This window comes from Salvelinus fontinalis, chromosome 3 (genome assembly GCF_029448725.1).
Source record: "Salvelinus fontinalis isolate EN_2023a chromosome 3, ASM2944872v1, whole genome shotgun sequence".
Classification (NCBI taxonomy): domain Eukaryota; kingdom Metazoa; phylum Chordata; class Actinopteri; order Salmoniformes; family Salmonidae; genus Salvelinus; species Salvelinus fontinalis.
Window position 1 is genome coordinate 74,433,656 of NC_074667.1, and position 24,052 is coordinate 74,457,707.

Sequence of the window (24,052 nt, forward strand, 5' to 3'; positions counted from 1 at the left end):
TAAAGGTGAAATAAAAAATAAATAAAACAGTGATGAGCTTTGAGGGCTCTATGGTGTTGAACGCTGAGCTGTAGTCAATGAATAGCATTCTCACATAGCCCTTTCCCACCTGGGCAAAAGGAACACCTATGTGGAGTGCAATATTGATTGCATCATCTGTGGATCTGTTGGGGAGGTATGCAAATTGGAGTGGTTCTAGGGTTTCTGGGATGATGGTGTTGATGTGAGCCATGACCAGCCTTTCAAAGCACTTCATGGATACAGTCTGTGAATGCTATGGGTCTGTCACGCCCTCACCATAGAGAGCCTTTTATTCTCTATGTTGGTTAGGTCAGGGTGTGACTAGGGTGGGTTATCTAGGTTGTTTTATGTCTATGTTGGCCTGGTATGGTTCCCAATCAGAGGCAGCTGTTTATCGTTGTCTCTGATGGGGATCATATTTAGGCAGCCATTTCCCCACTGTGTTTTGTGGGAACTTGTTTCTGTATAGTTGTCTGTGAGCACTGCTTGAGCTTCACGTATCGTTTATTCTTTATTGTTTTTTGTGCGTTTGACTATCAATAAAAGATGTTGAACCGATTCCACGCTGCGCTTTGGTCTGAATGACAGGGTCGGTAGTCATTTAGGCAGGTTACCTTAGTGTTCTTGGGCACAGGGACTATGGTGGTCTGCTTGAAACATGTTGGTACTACATACTCAGACAGGGAGAGGTTGAAAATGTCAGTGAAGACACTTGCCAGTAGGTCAGCACATGCTCAGAGTACTGTCCTGATAATCCATTTGGCCCTGCGGCTTGGTGAATGTTGACCTGTTTAAACTTCTTACTCACATCGACTATGGAGAGCGTGATCTTGCCTCGAAGCGAGCATGGAAGTAATTTAGGACATCTGGTAGGCTCGTGTCACTGGGCAGCTCTCGGCTGTGCTTCCCTTTGTAGTCTGTAATAGTTTGTCAGCACTGCCACATTTGACGAGCGTCGTAGCCGGTGCAGTAAGATTCAATCTTAGTCCTGTATTGACTCTGTCTGTTTGATGGTTCGTTTGAGGATATATCGGGATTTCTTATAAGCTTCAGGGTTAGAGTCCAACTCCTTGAAAGCGGCAGCCCTAAACTTTAGCTCAGTGCGGATGTTGCCTTTAATCCTTGGCTTCTGGTTGGGGTATGTATGTGGTGTACTCCTCAGTGCCATTGGAAGAATCCCGGTCTGTGCTAGCAAAACAGTCCTGTAGCTTAGCATTTGCTTCATCTGACCACTTTTTTATTGACCGAGTCAATAGTGCTTCCAGCTTTAATTTTAGCTTGCAAGCAGGAATCAGGAGGATGGATTTATGGTCAGATTTGCTAAATGGAGGGCGAGGGAGAGCTTAGTACGCGTCTCTGTGTGTAAGGTAAAGGTGGTCTAGAGTTTTTTTTTCCCTCTGGTTGCACATTTAACATGCTGGTAGAAATTAAGTAAAACGGATTTAAGTTTTCCTGCATTGAAGTCCCCAGCCACTAGGAGCGCCACCTCTGGATGAGCGTTTTCCAGTTTGCTTATGGCGGTATACAGCTCATTGAGTGAGGTCTTAGTGCCAGCATCGGTGTGTGGTGGTATGAGACAGCTACGAAAAATACAGATGAAAACACCCTAGGTAGATAGTGTACTCTACGGCTTATCATGAGACTCTACCTCAGGCGAGCAAAACTTTGAGGCTTCCTTAGATATCGTGAACCAGCTGTTTTTTTTACAAATATACATAGACCGCCACCCCTTGCTGTTCTATCCTGCCAATACAGTGCATAACATGCCAGCTGTATGTTATTCATGTCGTCGTTCAGCCACGACTCGGTGAAACATAAGATATTACAGTTTTTATGTTCCGTTGGTAGGATATACATGCTTTTAGTTCGTTCAATTCATTATCCAGCAATTGTACGTTGGCCAGTAGTATCAATTGGCAAAGGCAGAATAGCCACTCATCAGCGGATCCTCACAAGGCACCTTGATCTCCTTCTGAGATACCTTTTCCGTCTTTTTCTCCTGTGAATGACGGGGCTGAGGGCCTGTTCGGGTGTCTGGAGTCAAAATTTAATTTTATTTTTATTTCACCTTTATTTAACCAGGTAGGCTAGTTGAGAACATTACATTACATTACATTTAAGTCATTTAGCAGACGCTCTTATCCAGAGCGACGAGAACAAGTTCATAAATCATAGCAGTGTGAACAGACAACACAGAGTTACACATGGAGTAAACAATAAACAAGTCAATAACATAGTAAGGGGGGGGGGAAAGAGAATCTATATACAATGTGTGCAAAAGGCATGAGGAGGTAGGCAATAAATAGGCCATAGGAGCGAATAATTACAATTTAGCAGATTAACACTGGGGTGATAAATCATCAGATGATCATGTGCAAATAGAGATACTGGTGTGCAAAAGAGCAGAAAAGTAAATAAATACAAAACAGTATGGGGATGAGGTAGGTAAATTGGGTGGGCTATATACCGGTGGACTATGTACAGCTGCAGCGATCGGTTAGCTCCTCAGATAGCAGATGTTTAAAGTTGTTGAGGGAGATAAAAGTCTCCAACTTCAGAGATTTTTGCAATTCGTTCCAGTCGCAGGCAGCAGAGAACTGGAAGGAAAGGCGGCCAAATTAGGTTTTGGCTTTAGGGATGATCAAATCCCTCTCGTAAATCCCTCTTCCTTAAAAACTTTATTTAACTAGTCATTTAAGAACAAATTCTTATTTTCAATGACGGCCTAGGAACAGTGGGTTAACTGCCTTGTTCAGGGGCAGAACTACAGATTTTTACCTTGTCAGCTCGGGGATTCAATCTTGCAACCTTTTGCTTACTAGTGCAATGCTCGAACCACTAGGCTACCTGCCGCCACTAGGCTACCTGCCTCTTGAACTGGACAAAGAGAAATTCTTCGTCCAGATCAAGGTGAGTAATCGCTGTTCTGATTTCTAGAAGCAATTTTCGGTCATTAGACATGGTGCATTGTCTTAACAACAGTCTGTTCTTCAGATGAGTCTGCATTGTCTTAACAACAGTCTGTTCTTCAGATGAGTCTGCATTGTCTTTTAACAACAGTCTGTTCTTCAGATGAGTCTGCAGTGTGTTAACAACAGTCTGTTCTTCAGATGAGTCTGCAGTGTGTTAACAACAGTCTGTTCTTCAGATGAGTCTGCATTGTGTTAACAACAGTCTGTTCTTCAGATGAGTCTGCAGTGTCTTAACAACAGTCTGTTCTTCAGATGAGTCTGCAGTGTGTTAACAACAGTCTGTTCTTCAGATGAGTCTGCATTGTGTTAACAACAGTCTGTTCTTCAGATGAGTCTGCAGTGTGTTAACAACAGTCTGTTCTTCAGATGAGTCTGCAGTGTGTTAACAACAGTCTGTTCTTCAGATGAGTCTGCAGTGTCTTAACAACAGTCTGTTCTTCAGATGAGTCTGCATTGTCTTAACAACAGTCTGTTCTTCAGATGAGTCTGCAGTGTGTTAACAACAGTCTGTTCTTCAGATGAGTCTGCAGTGTGTTAACAACAGTCTGTTCTTCAGATGAGTCTGCAGTGTGTTAACAACAGTCTGTTCTTAAGATGAGTCTGCAGTGTGTTAACAACAGTCTGTTCTTAAGATGAGTCTGCAGTGTGTTAACAACAGTCTGTTCTTAAGATGAGTCTGCAGTGTGTTAACAACAGTCTGTTCTTCAGATGAGTCTGCATTGTGTTAACAACAGTCTGTTCTTCAGATGAGTCTGCAGTGTCTTAACAACAGTCTGTTCTTAAGATGAGTCTGCATTGTCTTAACAACAGTCTGTTCTTCAGATGAGTCTGCAGTGTGTTAACAACAGTCTGTTCTTAAGATGAGTCTGCAGTGTGTTAACAACAGATCATACTGATAACAGGAGTTACACACAATTAATCTATCTCAGTAAAGGCTTCATCCCGTTAACACAAGTATCTCTATGGACATTTTGCACTATGACTGAATGCATCTAACTGGCGATGGTCATAATGAAATGCACAGTAAAGCACTACAGAAGAGTAGAAGAATGTCGCACGTAGTGAAAAAGTGATATTCAATCATGTACAAGTCATGTACAAGCTATTAGTCATGTACAAGCTATTAATCATGTACAAGCTATTAGTCATGTACAAGCTATTAGTCATGTACAAGCTATTAGTCATGTACAAGCTATTAGTCATGTACAAGCTATTAGTCGTGTACAAGCTATTAGTCGTGTACAAGCTATTAGTCATGTACAAGCTATTAGTCATGTACAAGCTATTAGTCATGTACAAGCTATTAGTCATGTACAAGCTATTAGTCATGTACAAGCTATTAGTCATGTACAAGCTATTAGTCATGTACAAGCTATTAGTCATGTACAAGCTATTAATCATGTACAAGCTATTAGTCATGTACAAGCTATTAGTCATGTACAAGCTATTAGTCATGTACAAGCTATTAGTCATGTACAAGCTATTAGTCATGTACAAGCTATTAGTCATGTACAAGCTATTAGTCATGTACAAGCTATTAATCATGTACAAGCTATTAGTCATGTACAAGCTATTAGTCATGTACAAGCTATTAGTCATGTACAAGCTATTAGTCATGTACAAGCTATTAATCATGTACAAGCTATTAATCATGTACAAGCTATTAGTCATGTACAAGCTATTAATCATGTACAAGCTATTAATCATGTACAAGCTATTAATCATGTACAAGCTATTAGTCATGTACAAGCTATTAATCATGTACAAGCTATTAATCATGTACAAGCTATTAATCATGTACAAGCTATTAGTCATGTACAAGCTATTAGTCCTGTACAAGCTATTAGTCATGTACAAGCTATTAATCATGTACAAGCTATTAGTCGTGTACAAGCTATTAGTCGTGTACAAGCTATTAGTCATGTACAAGCTATTAGTCGTGTACAAGCTGCTAGTCGTGTACAAGCTGTTAGTCGTGTACAAGCTGTTAGTCGTGTACAAGCTGTTAGTCGTGTACAAGCTGTTAGTCGTGTACAAGCTGTTAGTCGTGTACAAGCTGTTAGTCGTGTACACGCTGTTAGTCGTGTACAAGCTGTTAGTCGTGTACAAGCTATTAGTCATGTACAAGCTGCTAGTAATGTACAAGCTATTAATTGTGTACAAGCTATTAGTAATGTACAAGCTATTAGTCGTGTACAAGCTGTTAGTAATGTACAAGCTATTCGTCATGTACAAGCTAGTCATGTACAAGCTGCGTAGAGAAGCTAACAGAGCAGAATATATTATTATAATTTTTGATCCAGTGGGAAGACTATGATGATGAAGACATTATAGTAGCTCTTTAGACCCACTCTTTCTGTTGTTTTACTCCAACCTCACTGATAGTATCCTCCCTGCCAGTGAGAACCATTCACTGGCCTCTCACCCCTGAGTAGATAACCAGTGCTCTCCATGACAGCTACGAAGCCCCTGTTCTTTGTTTGACTGCCTAATAGCTGTCTACTTCCACCTACTCATTTCAACCATTGTTTTTATCTCAAAGCTGTGGAGCCCTACACTGCACTGTACTGTAGCTACAGTTATGTGCTAAAAACTCAACCTCCATCCATTTCTCCCAGTGTCCCATTTGACCTGTACATTCCAGCAGACCTGGGGTTAAAAAGTTTTTTTCTTCTTTTGAATACTGTTTCAGCTTACCTGGCACAACAGAACCCATAGAATAGTCCCAAAGAGTGCAAACCCCACCCATCTAACACTCCAATCCAGGCAGGCTCCACCAATTGCTCAAAAGTATTTGAAATAAAACCAATAGTGTACGGTGGCCTATCACCCGAAGTTACTCTTATCAACACTCTATGTAAAACATTTTATTGTCTTCTCAGGAATTTAGCCTTCTCTGTCTTAATAATCTCACCAAACACCTCTTGTGCAGCAGCATACCACCCTGCATACCACTACTGGCTTGCTTCTGAAGCTAAGCAGGGTTGGTTCTGGTCAGTCCCTGGATGGGAGACCAGATGCTGCTGGAAGTGGTGTTGGAGGGCCAGTAGGAGGCACTCTTTCCTCTGGTCTAAAAAATATACCAATGCCCCAGGGCAGTGATTGGGGACACTGCCCTGTGTAGGGTGCCGTCTTTCGGATGGGACGTTAAACGGGTGTCCTGACTCTCTGAGGTCATTAAAGATCCCATGGAACTTATCGTAAGAGTAGGGGTGTTAACCCCGGTGTCCTGGCTAAATTCCCAATCTGGCCCTCAAACCATCATGGTCACCTAATAATCCCCAGTTTACAATTGGCTCATTCATCCCCCTCCTCTCCCCTGTAACTATTCCCCAGGTCGTTGCTGCAAATGAGAACGTGTTCTCAGTCAACTTACCTGGTAAAATAACGGTAAATAAATAAATAAATAAATTGTCACACCTCTGGGTAGCAGAGGTTCAGTTGTCTTCACATCCTGTAGGTCTGATGTCTGATTAAAGGTTCAACAACTCAGATTTTGAATGTAAACAACTCCGATGTTATAAAGGTGTCTTAGATTCATTGTTCTCTCTCTTTCCTTGTTCCTGACCTGGGCTGGTGAGATACTCTCTCTCAGGGACTCTCAGGGCATGGCCTTTCAGGCTTTCACTTCTCTCCCTCCTTCTCTGTTCATGACTAGAATAATAGCTTGTAATGCTTGCGAATGCCTTGTAACTTAAGCTTTATGCCTTGTATGTGATTTCATACATGTTACAGTTTTACAGTTATTAAATCATACGCCTCATTCTTGCTCAATTTTGCATGCCTTCTCAAACAGCTACAACTGTATACAGTATGCATTTTCACATCAAGTCTTCTCTTGAGTTGAGCTCGGGAATGGAACAACTGTTTAACATCTGAACTTGTTGTTTTGGGGGGAAGGGTGGGGAGAGTGTGTGTATGTATCCCACATCTGTTGCTAAGAGGTAATGATGATAGGAACAGCATAAGATGAATCACAATAATTGCTTGCCAATTTTTTGTTTTTTTCCTAATGACAATCCGGTTTATAGGTCCTTCGTTTGAAATGCTTACACTATTACACATACTATTTGTTAATTGTGGAAATAAATTAAGATATGCAAGATTTTTTAATATATAGATACTTTTTTAAATAACAGTATGCAATACAATCGAGGTGAGGGCGTTGGAAATGCTTTTGGCTGTTAATCTGCTTCTGTTCTATAGGTGGCGCTGTGGGCTCTTTTTAAACAATGGTTCTCAATCTCTCAAAGGCCCTAGGATTCAGGTGGATAGGGTTGGTCTTCCAAGGGGTGATGATATTAACAAACAATCATTTTGATCCAACTGTGCAAATTGTCCAACAGATCCGCAAGGTAGATGGATTCTTTTAAATATCTTTAAAAATATATATAATACTTTATCAAGCCTACAACCAATACAATACTCTATTATTATGGTGGGAGATTATGATACAGTTTTAAATACCTTAATGGATCATAAAGGATAACACACTATCACCCTCATGCACTTAAGGAAATCACGGATATCATGGATATATTGGAACTAGTATCAGGAATCAAGGTAACTCCCAGATACAGACACGTCAAATTGACAATGGTTTAATTTTCCAACAGAGGCAGGCAATAGACAGGTCAAGACAGGCAGGGGTCAGTGAACCAGAGGTGGGGCAAAGGTACAGGTTGGCAGGCAGGCTCAGGGGCAGGCAGAGTGGTCAGGCAGGCGGGCTCAGAGTCAGGACAGGCAAGGGTCAAAACCAGGAGGGCTAGAAAAAGAGAGACTGAGAAAAGCAGGCATCGAGAACAAAAACGCTGGTTGACTTGACGAACAAGACGAACTGGCAACGGACAAACAGAGTTCACAGGTATATATACAAAAGGGAAAATGGGGAAGCTGGGCAACACCTGGAGGGGGGTGGAGACAATCACAAGGACAGGTGAAACAGATCAGGGTGTGACAACTAGTGGATATATGGAGGCTTAAATATCTTGACTTAGTTAGATATACACTAGCAGTCAAAAGTTTGAACACACCTACTCATTCAAGGGTTTTACTTTATTTGTCATATTTTCTACATTGTAGAATAATCCATCAAAACTATGAAATAACACATAGAATCATGTAGTAACCAAAAAAGTATTAAAACATTTTATTTTAGATTTTAGATTCTTCAAAGTAGCAACCCTTTGCCTTGATGACAGCTTAGCACACGGTACATGGCAGAGGCTCAATGAAGCTAGTCATCTTGACTACTTTTTTTATAGCATTCTTGCTGGCACCAAAAGTTTGAATGCGGTGGGAACATCAAATAATTGGCATATACGTTACTCCTACAGAATTTCCATGTGGGCGAGGATATTGGAAATGTTATCAAATACAATTTGATTACAACTTGTTTTTAACCAGGACTGAATCATTTTTAACTTACTTTTTCCATCATAAGTACAGCATATCACCTTATTGTATTAGACACTTTCAAATGTGCCTTTAGAGGCCTTGCAATGCAATACTCATCTTTAAAACAAAAAAACATGTTGGTCAAAAGAGTTCATATTAACAAAGTAGAGGAATAGAGGAATAGAGGAACTAATAGAGGATAGAGGAACTAACAGTACAGGTAGATAGCCAGAAAAACTGTACCACAGACGAACAGAATAAGTTAGAGGAAAAACAAAAAAGAACTGGAAAAACTTATTCAAGAAATATCAAGTGTAATATATTATAAAAAATTTAAGAAACTGGATGAAATATGGGGACAATTTCACAAAATTGTTTTTTCATCTTCAACATATAAATGCTACCGAAAATAATATACAAAACATTTTATAAATGACGGAGTCACCCATGATTCATCAAACAATATTTTGAAAGAGGAAGCAAAGTATTTTAAGCATATGTTTTTATTACAGTTTTCTCCATCTCCACTAACCAAAGTTAATTATAAGGATTGTTTTTCTATCAATAATGTAAAAATTAACATCTGTACAGAAATACTCATGTGAAGGCCAATTACAGAGGAGAAACTTCTTGATGCAATTAAAGCCTTTAAGTCCAGGAAATCACCAGGTCTGTACGGCATACCAGTTGAGGTATACCAAAACTTTTTTGATGTACTCAGAGGACTGCTTTTAGCAGTTTTAACCACTCCTATAAAAATAGTAGATTACTCAACAAGGTCTGAATTCACTATTACTGAAACAGAACCCAGGTGGTAAATATAAAGATCAAGTCCATATAAAAATGGGAGGCCCCTTACAGTTCAGTCTTGTGTGGCAACAATTCCAGCAAAATGTACAGCGTATAGAATTAAAAAGCTCTTGTCAGATATATTCATCCTAATCAAACAGTTTTTTTTTTTTACATGGATGATACATTGGAGATAATACACTGCTCAAAAAAATAAAGAGAACACTTAAACAACACAATGTAACTCCAAGTCAATCACACTTCTGTGATTGAGGAAGCAACACTGACTTAGGAAGCAACACTGATTGACAATAAATTTCACATGCTGTTGTGCAAATGGAATAGACAAAAAGTGGAAATTATAGGCAATTAGCAAGACACCCCCAATAAAGGACTGGTTCTGCAGGTGGTGACCATAGACCACTTCTCAGTTCCTATGCTTCCTGGCTGATGTTTTGGTCGCTTTTGAATGCTGGCAGGGCTTTCACTCTAGTGGTAGTATGAGACGGAGTCTACAACCCACACAAGTGGCTCAGGTATTGCAGCTCATCCAGGATGGCACATCAATGCGAGCTGTGGCAAGAAGGTTTGCTGTGTCTGTCAGCGTAGTGTCCAGAGCATGGAGGCGCTACCAGGAGACAGGCCAGTACATCAGGAGACGTGGAGGAGGCCGTAGGAGGGCAACAACCCAGCAGCAGGACCGCTACCTCCGCCTTTGTGCAAGGAGGAGCAGGTGGAGTACTGCCAGAGCCCTGCAAAATGACCTCCAGCCGGCCACAAATGTGCATGTGTCTGCTCAAACGGTCAGAAACAGACTCCATGAGGGTGGTATGAGGGCCCGACGTCTACAGGTGGGGGTTGTGCTTACAGCCCAACACCCTGCAGAACGTTTGGCATTTGCCAGAGAACACCAAGATTGGCAAATTCGCCACTGGCGCCCTGTGCTCTTCACAGATGAAAGCAGGTTCACACTGAGCACATGAGCACATGTGACAGACATGACAGAGTCTGGAGACTTCGTGCAGAACGTTCTGCTGCCTGCAACATCCTCCAGCATGACCGGTTTGGCGGTGGGTCAGTCATGGTGTGGGGTGGCATTTCTTTGGGGGGCCGCACAGCCCTCCATGTGCTCGCCAGAGGTAGCCTGACTGCCATTAGGCACCGAGATGAGATCCTCAGACCCCTTGTGAGACCATATGCTGGTGCGGTTGGCCCTGGGTTCCTCCTAATGCAAGACAATGCTAAACCTCATGTGGCTGGAGTGTGTCAGCAGTTCCTGCAAGAGGAAGGCATTGATGCTATGGACTGGCCCACCCGTTCCCCAGACCTGAATCCAATTTAGCACATCTGGGACATCATGTCTCGCTCCATCCACCAACGCCACGTTGCACCACAGACTGTCCAGGAGTTGGCGGATGCTTTAGTCCAGGTCTGGGAGGAGATCCCTCAGGAGACCATCCGCCACCTCATCAGGAGCATGCCCAGGCGTTTTAGGGAGGTCATACAGGCACGTGGAGGCCACACACACTACTGAGCCTCATTTTGACTTGTTTTAAGGACATTACATCAAAGTTGGAACAGCCTGTAGTGTGGTTTTCCACTTTAATTTTGAGTGTGACTCCAAATCCAGACCTCCATGGGTTGATAAATTTGATTTCCATTGATCATTTTTGTGTGATTTTGTTGTCAGCACATTCAACTATGTAAAGAGAAAAGTATTTAATAAGAATATTTCATTCATTCAGATCTAGGATGTGTTATTTTAGTGTTCCCTTTATTTTTTTGAGCAGTGTACAAGAAACAATATAACACTATGAAGCATCAGGGAAACCAGGCTTGGTATTCCTAGCTCATTCTGAAAATACTTTTGATAAAGTACGACTGGAATTTATATATAAATGCCTAAAATATTTCAATTTCGGAGAATCATTTATACAATTGGTTAAGTTATGAATAGTAGCCGTAGGTGTAAAATAGTAAATAATAGCTACTTCTCAGAAATGATTAAACTGTCAAGAGGAGTAAAACAAGGTTGGCCACTATCGACATATCTATTTATTATGGCCATTAAAAGGTTAGCTATTAAAATCAGACCCAACAATACTATTAAGGGACTAGAAATCCAGTGCTTAAAAATGGAGGTATCACTGTACGCTGATGATTCATGTTCTTTTAAATCCACAATTTGGATCCTTCCATAGCCTCAGAGGATCTAGATAATTTTTCTAACATCAATTTATGATAACTATACTATATTATTTATTGGAGCACAAAAAAAGACCACTTGAACGTTACTGTGTAGTTTAGCAATAAAATAGTCTGACGGTGATGTGAACATACTCGGTATTCATATCCTGAAATAAATAAATAATCTCACTATAAATACATTTTTATAGAAAGTTAACAAAAATAAGACATTGCCTCCATGGAAAGGAAGATACTGTACCTGTCTATTTGTGTAAAAATCATCCTGATTACCTCTTTAGCCAAATCCCAGTTTACCTATTTGTTTATACCTACACCTAAAGACGTTTTTTTTTAAATTACAGTACCAGTCAAAAGTTTGGACACACCTACTCATTCAAGGGTTTTTCTCTTGACTATTTTCTACATTGTAGAATAATAGTGAAGACATAAAAACTATGACATAACACATATGGAATCACAAAAGTAACCAAAAAAGTGTTTAAAAATGTGTAAATAATATTTATTTTTGAGATTCTTCAAAGTAGCCACACTTTGTATTGATGACAGCTTTGCATACGGTTGGCATTCTCTCAACCAGCTTCACCTGCAATGCTTTTTCATCAGTCTTGAATAGAGTTCCCACATAAGCTGAGCACTTGTGGGCTAATTTTCCTTCACTCTGCGGTTCAACTCATCCCAAACCATCTCAATTGGGTTGAGTTCGGGTGATTGTGGAGGACAGGTCATTTGATGCAGCACTCCATCACTCTCCTTCTTGGTCAAATAACCCTTAATCAGCCTGGAGGTGTGTTGGGTCATTGTCCTGTTGAAAAACCAATGATAGTCCCACTAAGCGCAAACCAGATGGGATGGTGTATCACTGCAGAATACTGTGGTAGCCATGCTGGTTAAGTGTGCCTTGAATTCTAAACAAATCACCAACAGTGTCACTGGCAAAGCATCCTCACACCATCACGCCTCCTCCTCCATGCTTCACGTGGGAACCACATAATTTGAGATCTTCTGTTTACCTACTCTGTGTCTCACAAAGACACAGCAGTTGGAACCAAAAATCTCACATTTGGACACGAGTCCAAAGGACAGATTTCCACCAATCTAATGTCCATTGTTCGTATTTCTTGGCCCAAGCAAGTTTCTTCTTATTGGTGTCCTGTAGTAGTGGTTTCTTTGCAGCAATTCGACCATGAAGGCCTGATACACGTAGTCTCCTTTGAACAGTTGATGTTGAGATGTGTCTCTTACTTGAATTCTGTAGTGAAGCATTTATTTGGGCTGCAATTTCCAAGGCTGGTAACTCTAATGAACATATCCTCTGCAGCAGAGGTACCTCTGGGTCTTCCTTTCCTGTGGCGGTCCTCTTGAGAGCCAGTTTCATTATAGTGCTTGATGGGTTTTGCGACTGCACTTGAAGAAACTTTCAAAGTTCTTGAAATTTTGTGCATTGACTGACCTTCATGTCTTAACGTAATGATGGACTGTCATTTGACTTTGCTTATTTGAGCTGTTCTTGCCATAATATGGACTTGGTCTTTTACCAAATAGGGCTATCTTCTGTGTACGACCCCTACCTTGTCACAAACAAATTATTGGCTCAAATGCATGAAGAAGGAAAGAAATTCCACAAATTCACTTTTAACAAGGCACACCTGTTAATTGAAATGCATTCCAGGTGACTAACTCATGAAGCTGGCTGAGAGAATGCCAAGAGCGTGCAAAGCTGTCATCAAGGCAAGTGGTGGCTCAAATTTAACATGTTTTGATTTGTATAACACTTTTTGGGGGGGGTTATTACATGATTCCATATGTGTTATTTCAAAGTTTTGATGACTTTTTTTGGTGCTCTCCATAAGTAGCTTGTTTTTGGTTGCAGGTTCAGGAATAGCTGAAGAATTGCAACACTTACAGTACCTGGAGTTTACTCTTTAAATATCACTGCTGGGTGATCTGAAAAGTCATACTTTAATTTACGATCTGAACCTTTGTGAAAGATCACTGCACATTTAAAAAACATATATAAAATAACTGGATGGTGTTCAGAGATACATGGTAGGGGTTGAGGGTTGCTGAAGGAAGGGACTAAAAACAAATAAAATATAACTAATGTGAAATATACTGTGTCCATAAAATGTATATATAATGTATAAACTAGAAGTAGAAGCCTAAGTGTTGTTGTCCATTAGTTTAATTCCAATTAGGGTGCAAATGTGCATCCTTTGTCCTGATCTTGTCCACATTGTGAATGTGCGCACAAACTTGTTGTAAATCCAGCCAAAGTGTCCGATTTCAAAAAGGCTTTACGACGAAAAAACACCAAACGATTATGTTAGGTCAGTACCTAGTCACAGAAAAACACAGCCATTTTTCCAGCCAAAGAGAGGAGTCACAAAAAGCAGAAATAGAGATCAAATTAATCACTAACCTTTGATGATCTTCATCAGATGACGCTCATGGAACTTCATGTTACACAATATATGTATGTTTTGTTCGATAAAGTTCATATTTATATCCAAAAATCTTTGTTTACATTGGCACGTTATGTTCAGTAATGTTTTGCCTCCAAAACATCCGGTGATTTTGCAGAGAGCCACATCAATTTACAGAAATACTCATAATACACATTGATAAAAGATACAAGTATTATACATGGGACTTTAGATAAACTTCTCCTTAATGCAACCGCTGTGTCAGATTTTAAAAAAAACTTTACGGAAAAAGCACACCATGCTATAATCTGAGTACAGAGCTCAGGGCCCAAACAAGCCATACAGATATCCGCCATGTTGTGGAGTCAACAGAAGCCAGATATAGTATTATAAATATTCACTTACCTTTGATGATCTTCATCAGAATGCACTCACAGGAATCCCAGTTCCACAATAGATGTTTGTTTTGTTCGATAACGTCCATAATTTATGTCCAAATATATCCTTCTTGTTAGGGCGTTTAGTACAGTAATCCAAATGCGCAGGCACTAGGTCCAGACAAAGTCAAAAAATTCTATTACAGTTTGTAGAAACATGTCAAACATGTATAGAATCAATCTTTAGGATGTTTTTAACATAAATCTTCAATAATGTTTCAACCGGAGAATTCCTTTGTCGTCAGAAATGCGATGGAATGCAGGTCGCTCTCACGGGAGCGCACGTGGTCAGCTCATGCCAGACACCTGACTCAAAGAGCTCTCCTTCCCTCATTCTTCACAGTAGAAGCATCAAACAAGGTTCTAAAGACTGTTGACATCTAGTGGAAGCCTTAGGAAGTGCAATATGACCCCAAAGCCACTGTATATTGGATAGGCATAGACTTGAAAACCTACAAATCCCAGATTTCCCACTTCCTGGTTGGATTTTTTCTCACGTTTTTGCCTGCCATATGAGTTCTGTTATACTCACAGACATCATTCAAACAGTTTTAGAAACTTCCAAATCTACTAATAATATGCATATCTTAGCTTCTGGGACTGAGTAGCAGGCAGTTTACTCTGGGCACCTTATTCATCCAAGCTACTCAATACTGCCCCCAGCCACAATTAAGTATTCAACCCCTTTCTTATGGCAAGCCTAAATAAATTCAGGAGTAAACATTCGCTTAACAAGTCAGATAATAAGTATGCAATAATGTGTTTAACATGTTTTTTTAATGACTACCTCTTCTCTGTACCCCACACATACAATTATCTGCAAGGTCCCTCAGTCAAGCATGTGAATTTCAAATAAAGATTCAACCTCAAAGACCAGGGAGATTTCCCAATGCCTCATGAAGAAGGGCATCAATTGGTAGATGGGTGACAAAAAGCAGAATTTGAATATCCCTTTGAGCATGGTGAATTTATTAATTACCCTTTGGATGGTATATCAATACACCCAGTCACCACAAAGTTACAAGTGTCATTCCTAACTCAATTGCAAGAGAAGAAGGAAACCGCTCAGGGATTTCACCATGAGACCAATGGTGACTTTAATAAGAGTCTATTAACACATCCCTGCGTCAATTTAAGTAACATAATTTTAAAAATCTGCGGTGGAATGTGGCCGAGCTACAGCAGCATTTGTCAGACCATGAGACATCCGACAATCGGTCTTCTCACAAAAACGTCTGTACGGTTTGGACTAGTCTGAATTCGTATTGCTGATGTGCCCATTTCTGTCTGTAGCTTCCGAACCGTTTGCGCTACAAACTAATATGATCCCACTATGGAAAGGGTAGACTCTCACGAACATGATGGTGTTTTGCTCTACGACCCCCACAAGTGTCATGAGACTCTTCAGAAGGTAACTGATACAAACTAATGGAAGTATAGAGGTAGTTTTGTGACACAAATAAGTGGTTAAATATTTGTCCAAAAAACTGAAATATTTCCTGAGCTTTCTTATACCTCCTTAGACCTCGAGATGTCAAAACCTTATTCCTTATGATCAATGTTTTGCCGGTTGTTAGAGGACGGCTGTTAGAACAAGGTATAAATGGGCTAGATCAAATCAAATCAAATCAAATTTTATTAGTCACATACACATGGTTAGCAGATGTTAATGCGAGTGTAGCGAAATGCTTGTGCTTCTAGTTCCGACAATGCAGTAATAACAACAAGTAATCTAACCTAACAATTCCGCAACTACTACCTTATACACGCAAGTGTAAAGGGATAAAGAATATGTACATAGAGATATATGAATGAGTGATGGTACAGAACGGCATAGGCAATGGTGCAGTACATGGTATAGAGTACGGTATATACCTATGAGATGAGTACTGTAGGGTATGTAAACATTATATTAGGTGGCATAGTTTAAAGTGGCTAGTGGTCCATGTATTACATAAGATGGCAAGATGCAGTAGATGATATAGAGTACAGTATATACATATACATAAGAGATGTGTAATGTAGGGTATGTAAACATTATATTAGGTGGCATTGTTTAAAGTGGCTGGTGGTACATTTTTACATAATTTCCATCAATTCCCATTTTTAAAGTGGCTGGAGTTGAGTCAGTATGTTGGCAGCGGCCGCTAAATGTTAGTGGTTCCTGTTTAACAGTCTGATGGCCTTGAGATAGAAGCTGTTTTTCAGTCTCTCGGTCCCTGCTTGGATGCACCTGTACTGACCTCGCCTTCTGGATGATAGCGGGGTGAACAGGCAGTGGCTTGGGTGGTTGTTGTCCTTGATGATCTTTATGGCCTTCCTGTGACATCGGGTGGTGTAGGTGTCCTGGAGGGCAGGTAGTTTGCCCCGGGTGATGCGTTCTGCCGACCTCACTACCCTCTGGAGAGCCTTACGGTTGTGTGCGGAGCAGTTGCCGTACCAGGCGGTGATACAGCCCGACAGGATGCTCTCGATTGTGCATCTGTAGAAGTTTGTGAGTGCTTTTGGTGACAAGCCGAATTTCTTCAGCCTCCTGAGGTTGAAGAGGCGCTGCTGCGCCTTCTTCACAACGCTGTCTGTGTGGGTGGACCAATTCAGTTTGTCCGTGATGTGTACACCGAGGAACTTAAAACTTTCCACCTTCTCCACTACTGACCCGTCGATGTGGATAGAAGGGTGCTCCCTCTGCTGTTTCCTGAAGTCCACGATCATCTCATTTGTTTTGTTGACGTTGAGTGTGAGGTTATTTTCCTGACACCACACTCCGAGGGCCCTCACCTCCTCCCTGTAGGCCGTCTCGTCGTTGTTGGTAATCAAGCCTACCACTGTAGTGTCGTCTGCAAACTTGATGATTGAGTTGGAGGCGTGCATGGCCACGCAGTCGTGGGTGAACAGGGAGTACAGGAGAGGGCTCAGAACGCACCCTTGTGGGGCCCCAGTGTTGAGGATCAGCGGGGTGGAGATGTTGTTACCTACCCTCACCACCTGGGGGCGGCCCATCAGGAAGTCCAGGACCCAGTTGCACAGGGCGGGGTCGAGACCCAGGGTCTCGAGCTTGATGACGAGTTTGGAGGGTACTATGGTGTTAAATGCTGAGCTGTAGTCGATGAACAGCATTCTCACATAGGTATTCCTCTTGTCCAGATGGGTTAGGGCAGTGTGCAGTGTGGTTGCGATTGCGTCGTCTGTGGACCTATTGGGTCGGTAAGCAAATTGGAGTGGGTCTAGGGTGTCCGGTAGGGTGGAGGTGATATGGTCCTTGACTAGTCTCTCAAAGCACTTCATGATGACGGAAGTGAGTGCTACGGGGCGGTAGTCGTTTAGCTCAGTTACCTTAGCTTTCTTGGGAACAGGAACAATGGTGGCCCTCTTGAAGCATGTGGGAACAGCAGACTGGGATAAGGATTGATTGAATATGTCCGTAAACACACCAGCCAGCTGGTCTGCGCATGCTCTGAGGACGCGGCTGGGAATGCCGTCTGGGCCTGCAGCCTTGCGAGGGTTAACACGTTTAAATGTTTTACTCACCTCGGCTGCAGTGAAGGAGAGCCCGCAGGTTTTGGTAGCGGGCCGTGTCAGTGGCACTGTATTGTCCTCAAAGCGGGCAAAAAAGGTATTTAGCCTGTCTGGGAGCAAGACATCCTGGTCCGCGACGGGGCTGGTTTTCTTTTTTGTAATCCGTGATAGACTGTAGACCCTGCCACATACCTCTTGTGTCTGAGCTGTTGAATTGCGATTCAATTTTGTCTCTGTACTGGGACTTAGCCTGTTTGATAGCCTTGCGGAGAGAATAGCTACACTGTGTGTATTCGGTCGTGTATTCGGTCATGTTTCCGGTCACCTTGCCCTGGTTAAAAGCAGTGGTTCGCGCTTTCAGTTTCACGCGAACGCTGCCGTCAATCCACGGTTTCTGGTTTGGGAATGTTTTAATCGTTGCTGTGGGTACGACATCGTCAATGCACTTCCTAATGAACTCGCTCACCGAATCAGCATATTCTTCAATGTTGTTGTTGGACGCGGTGCGGAACATATTCCAATCCGCGTGATCGAAGCAGTCTTGAAGCGTGGAATCAGATTGGTCGGACCAGCGTTGAACAGACCTGAGCGCGGGAGCTTGTAGTTTTAATTTCTGTTTGTAGGCTGGAATCAACAAAATGGAGTCGTGGTCAGCTTTCCGAAAGGAGGTCGGGGGAGGGCCTTATATGCGTCGCGGAAGTTAGTATAACAATGGTCCAGAGTTTTGCCAGCCCTGGTAGGACAATCGATGTGCTGATAGAATTTAGGGAGTTTTGTTTTTAGATTAGCCTTGTTAAAATCCCCAGCTACGATGAATGCAGCCTCAGGGTGTGTGGTTTCCAGTTTACAGAGAGTCAGATAGAGTTCGTTCAGGGCCATCGATGTGTCTGCTTGGGGGGGAATATATACGGCTGTGATTATGACCGAAGAGAATTCCCTTGGTAGATAATGCGGTCGACATTTGATTGTGAGGAGTTCTAGATCAGGTGAACAGAATGACTTGAGTTCCTGAGTGTTGTTATGATGGTCAGGTTTATCAAATCTAAATGGCTAAGTATTAATACTACAATACTATTTGACACAAGGTATGAATCCCAGAGTTTCCAGTGGATGTGCAGTTCACCAGGCCAGGCTCATTAATTTGACAAGATGACAAGTGGGAACGCTGTGGTTGTGTAAACAGCTCATCGGTCAGCTGTGGCACACAGCCGTCACATACACATGTCACAAAATCACAAGTAATCTACTGTAGGCATAGGGCTTGCAGGGCTCAGGGGAATTCTCTTCAAATGCTCTGCATTAAGAATAAGCCTTCTTACTTTTGTCTTCAGATGAGAAGTTTTGATATTCCAACAATGAATGGCCTCCCCAATTGAATAGAATCTCAGATATAAGTCATAGAATTATACAATATTTTGCATGTCATTTTAGTCTTCATCAAACCAAGACTGCAGGGGTGATTAAATCTTTATGACTGCAAAATGAAAATTGGTGTTCTGACACAGAGTATAACAGCAAAATTCACCACCCTTTAAGCTCTGCCAGAAAAGGCTCATGCATGCAATAGCATAATGCTATTTTCATCGAGCCATGTCCATCTACAGGACACTGACTGACCAGCACAGTCCTTCCATGATGAACAAAGGTACAATTGCCTCTCTATAAACAAAGCATTATAAAAAATAAATATGTTCCAACTGAGAAAGAGAGAAAGAGAGAGACACGGTCTGTAGAATCATATTTCTGCTAATGCTGTCCTTTTGCATATCAACAACAACAGAAAATGAACAGACCAAGAAAGAAGACAACTCTGAGCTTACCTTCTCTGTGGATTGGAAGGTGCCAAAGAGGATGGGGATGAAGGCCAGCCAGATCTTACCTTCTCTGTGGACTGGGAGGTGCCAAAGAAGATGGGAATGAAGGCCAGCCAGACTATACAGGTGGTGTACATGGTGAAGCCGATGGGCTTGGCCTCGTTGAAGGTCTCCGGCACCCCCCGGGTCTTGATGGCGTACACCGTGCAGGTGACCATGAGCAGCATGCTGTAACCCAGCAGGCAGATCAGTGAAAGGTCAGAGATGTCACATTTGAGCACGCCGCGGGCCATGTCCGGATTGGCCGTGCGCTGGTCCTCGTAGTCGATGATGGCCTGAGACGGGTCTACCCCAAACCAGATACACACCCCCAGTAGCTGCACCAAAGTCAGGCTGAAGGTGATGACCAGCTGGGAGGCTGGGGAGATGAACCTGGGAGCGCTCACCGACATCGATCCCTGCTCGAAGATGCGGTAGATGCGGTTAGTCTTGGTGAGCAGGGCTGCGTAGCTGATACTCATCCCCAGACCCAGGAAGATCCGTCTGAGGGAGCAGATGCCAACATCAGGGGCAGATATCATGAGGAAGGTGGTGGCATAGCACATAAAGATACCAGTCAGCAGAACGTAGCTGAGCTCGCGGCCTGACGCCTTGACGATGGGTGTATCGTTGTAGCGGATGAAGGTGACCACCACGAACAGAGTGGCCATGATGCCCGCCACGGAGATGAGGACAGGGATGATTGCCCATGGGGAGCTCCACTCCAGCTTGACAATGGGGATGGGACGGCAGGCAGTGTGGTTCTCGTTGGGACGCAGGTCAAAGCGACACATCTTGCAGCTATAGGTGTCTGACTGGTACTGGTAGCCGTTGCAGCGCTCGCAGTGCCAGCAGCAAGGGATGCCCTTCACTATCTTCTTGCGCTCTCCGGCCTGGCAGGGGTGGCTGCAGATGGAGTAAGGGATCTGACGACCTCCACCTGGCCAGTGCATTGCTCGGATCTGAGGGGGGATGGAGAGGAGATGAGGGGTACAGTCAAACACTTCACAAATAGCTAACACTGTAACCCATAAACAGTCTCTTCTTGCTTAATGCCAATTACCACTGGTATACAGTTCGTTTTGGGGCTTCTTTCTCCTCTCCATTAAAAAGTATATTACATATAATCACTATTTGTCTTATTGAAAGGATATATTTAGTGTTATGTTATTAACTTTTTTGCCGTCAATGGTGGTTGTTAAATTCATAGGCTGAAAACGCATCACCAAATGTGTATTTAATTAACAGCTATAAGAATCCTATTAAACTAAAAGCTCCTTTGGAAAGAGAATTGGTGCACACCGCAGGACTAGCATTTACACCACATTTACAACAATATTCACTGTCTTCCACCATTCACACAGCGTTGAGGTTCAGAACCAGGTCGACTCCATGGAAACGCCTTTCTTTTTTCTTTCAATCTTTCTTTGCCCAAGGCCATCTCTTCATATTCCATTCAAACATTATTTGCAGGGCCGGCTTCATGTAATTCATTGTTATAGCTTTGTAACCTCCTGTGTCCACAACTCCACCATATTGTTTCACCAAGACACTGGATGGTGTCTGTTTTTAAGGTCTTATTGGTTTCTTTTCATCCCAGTCACTTGTTGTTAATCATTAAAGCACCCTCTGGATGTTTGCACCATTGAAGACATGTGCACAAAGCAGTAGCTAATGGTTAAGGAGGAATTACTGAGCAAAGGAAGCACTAAAGTAGAACCAACAGATGACAACATCCCATCAAAGCTTCTTTGGGAGGAGAACCACTGACGCCAAATGGTGAAACAGGTAAAGGTCATTTGGAGGGCATAAGTCTGATAATATAACTAAAGTACTGTATCTGCATAGTAAATATATAAAAAATAAATGCTTACGTTTAGATAGAGCTGTTCGGTCCAGTGGCCGATGATTTTGTACTCAGCTGTTCTGTTTCTGATCTGGTACTGATAAATCTCATAGCGACCAGGGGCATCTCCATTCTCATTGAAGAGCACTGGGTTGCCAGCTATGCCTGAAGGACAGAGGAGAGAGTGAAAGCATTAGTTTGAATTGTAATATAAATATTTATATGTAACAGTTTAACATTCGTCCGTCCCCTCGCCCCGACCCGGGCTCGAACCAGGGTCCCTCTGCCCACATCAACAACTGCCTCCCACGAAGCAACGTTACCCATCGCGCCACAAAAGGCATGGCCATTGCAGAGCAAGGGGAACAACTACTTCAAGGTCTCAGAGGAAGTGATGTCACCAATTGAAAATCTATTAGCTCACACCACCAGTTACACTCACCCCACTTTTGACCTCCTCATTTCCCGCAGCAACCAGTGATCCGGGTCAACAGCATAAATGTAACAGTATTGCTTCCGTCCCTCTCCTCGCCCCTACCTGGGCTCGAACCAGGGCCCCTCTGAACACATCAACAACAGTCACCCACGAAGCATCGTTACCCATTGCTCCACAAAAGCGGAGCAAGGGGAACAACTATTTCAATGTCTCATAGCAAGTGACCTCACCGATTGAAACGCTATTAGCGTGCACCACCTCTAACTAGCTAGCCATTTCACATCGGTTACACATATACACACGCACAGTACCAGTCAAAAGTTTGGACACATACTCATTCAAGGGTTTTTCTTTATTTTTACTATTTTCTACATTGACGACTAATATTGAAGACATCACAACTATGAAATAAAACATATTGAATCATATAGTAACCAAAAAACTGTTAACCTCTCAAGGCTAGGGGGCGGTATTTTCACGTCCGGATGAAAAGTGTGCCCAAAGTAAACTGCTACTCAGGCCCAGAAGCTAGGATAACAATATTATTATTAATATTATTATTATAGATTTGGATAGAAAACACTCTGAAGTTTCTAAAACTGTTTGAATGATGTTTGTGAGTATAACAGAACTTATTTGGCAGGCAAAACCCCGAGGACAAACCATCCAGGACTAAAAAAATTTTGGGGTCACTCTCTTTTCAATGGGGTTTCTATGTGGATCTAGATTTCTAAGGCACTTGGTTGCAGTTCCTATCGCTTCCACTGGATGTCAACAGTCTTTAGAAATTGGTTGATGTTTTTCCTTTGAGAAATGAAGAAGTAGGGCTGTTTAGAACGAGAGGCGAGTCTAGTGTACTGTTGTGGTTGGGGCGCGCGACCTGAAAGCTCGCTCCACTTTGTTTTTATCCGCTATTGATCGCAGTTTATCCCTTCTTAAATTTTATCGATTATTTAATTAAAAAAATACCTAAAGTTGTATTAGGAAAGTTGTTTGAAATGTTTGGACACAGATTACAGGTAACTTATTAGATATTTTGTAGTCATGTTGCGCGAGTTGGAACCGGTGTTTTTCTGGATCAAACGCGCCAAATAAATGGACATTTGCGACGGAATTAATCAAACAAACGGACAAACGGACCATTTGGGATGCTTATGGGACATATTGGAGTGCCAACAGAAGAAGCTCTTCAAAGGTAAGGCATGAATTATATCGTTATTTCTGAGTTTTGTGTCGCGCCTGGCGGGATGAAATATGATTGTCTATGTTTGTTTGATGGGGTGCTGTCCTCAGATAATTGCATGGTTTGCTTTCGCCGTAAAGCATTTTTGAAATGTGACACAGTGGCTGGATTAACAAGAAGTAAAGCTTTAATTTGACATATTGCATGTGTATTTTCAAGAATGTTAAATATTTACAATTCTGTATTTTGATATTGGCGCCCTGCACTTTCACTGGATGTTGGTCAGGTGGGACGGTAGCGTTAAACAAATAAATATATATATATATATATATATATATATATATATATATATATATATATATATATATATATATTTGAGATTCTTCAAAGTAGCCACACTTTGTCTTGATGACAGCTTTGCACACCCATGGCGTTCTATCAACCAGCTTCACCTGGAATGCTTTTCCAACAGTCTTGAAGGAGTTCCCACATATGCTGGGCAGTTGTTGGCTCCTTTTCCTTCACTCGGCGGTTCAACTCATCCCAAACCCTCTCAACTGGGTTGAGGTTGGGTGATTGTGGATGCCAAGTCGTCTGATGCAGCACACCATCACTCTCCTTCTTGGTCAAATAGCCCTTAATCAGCCTGGAGGTGGGTCGTTGTCCTGTTGGAAAACAAATGATAGTCCCACTAAGTGCAAACCAGATGAGATGGCGTATCACTGCAGAATACTGTGGTAGCCATGCTGGTTAAGTGTGCTTTGAATTCTAAACAAATCACAGTCAGTGTCACCAGCAAAGCACTCCACACCAACACACCTCCTCCTCCATGCTTCACGGTGGGAACCACACATGCAGAGGTCATCCGTTCACCTAGTTTGTGTCTCACAAAGACACGGCGGTTGGAACCAAGATTCGCAAATTTGGACACATGAGACCAAAAGACAGATTCCCACCGGTCTAATGCCCAT

At 42.1% G+C, this 24,052-nt stretch overlaps 1 protein-coding gene across 4 annotated transcripts in view; it reads right to left on the minus strand.

Moving 5' to 3' along the window:
* The window catches only part of LOC129851445 (metabotropic glutamate receptor 4-like), a 326,145-nt gene that overhangs the window by 46,692 nt on the left and 255,401 nt on the right, over window positions 1–24,052 (minus strand). For 2 of the 4 annotated variants that reach the window (XM_055917990.1, XM_055917991.1), the window contains exons 8-10: window positions 23,534–23,746; window positions 21,491–21,627; window positions 19,643–20,578 (exon numbers count right to left, since the gene is read on the minus strand). In XM_055917990.1, coding sequence (XP_055773965.1) covers window positions 19,643–20,578; window positions 21,491–21,627; window positions 23,534–23,746 — 1,286 coding nt within the window. The remainder of the gene's footprint in view (window positions 1–19,642; window positions 20,579–21,490; window positions 21,628–23,533; window positions 23,747–24,052) is intronic. The other 2 variants (XM_055917992.1, XM_055917993.1) reach the window with 1 other exon arrangement.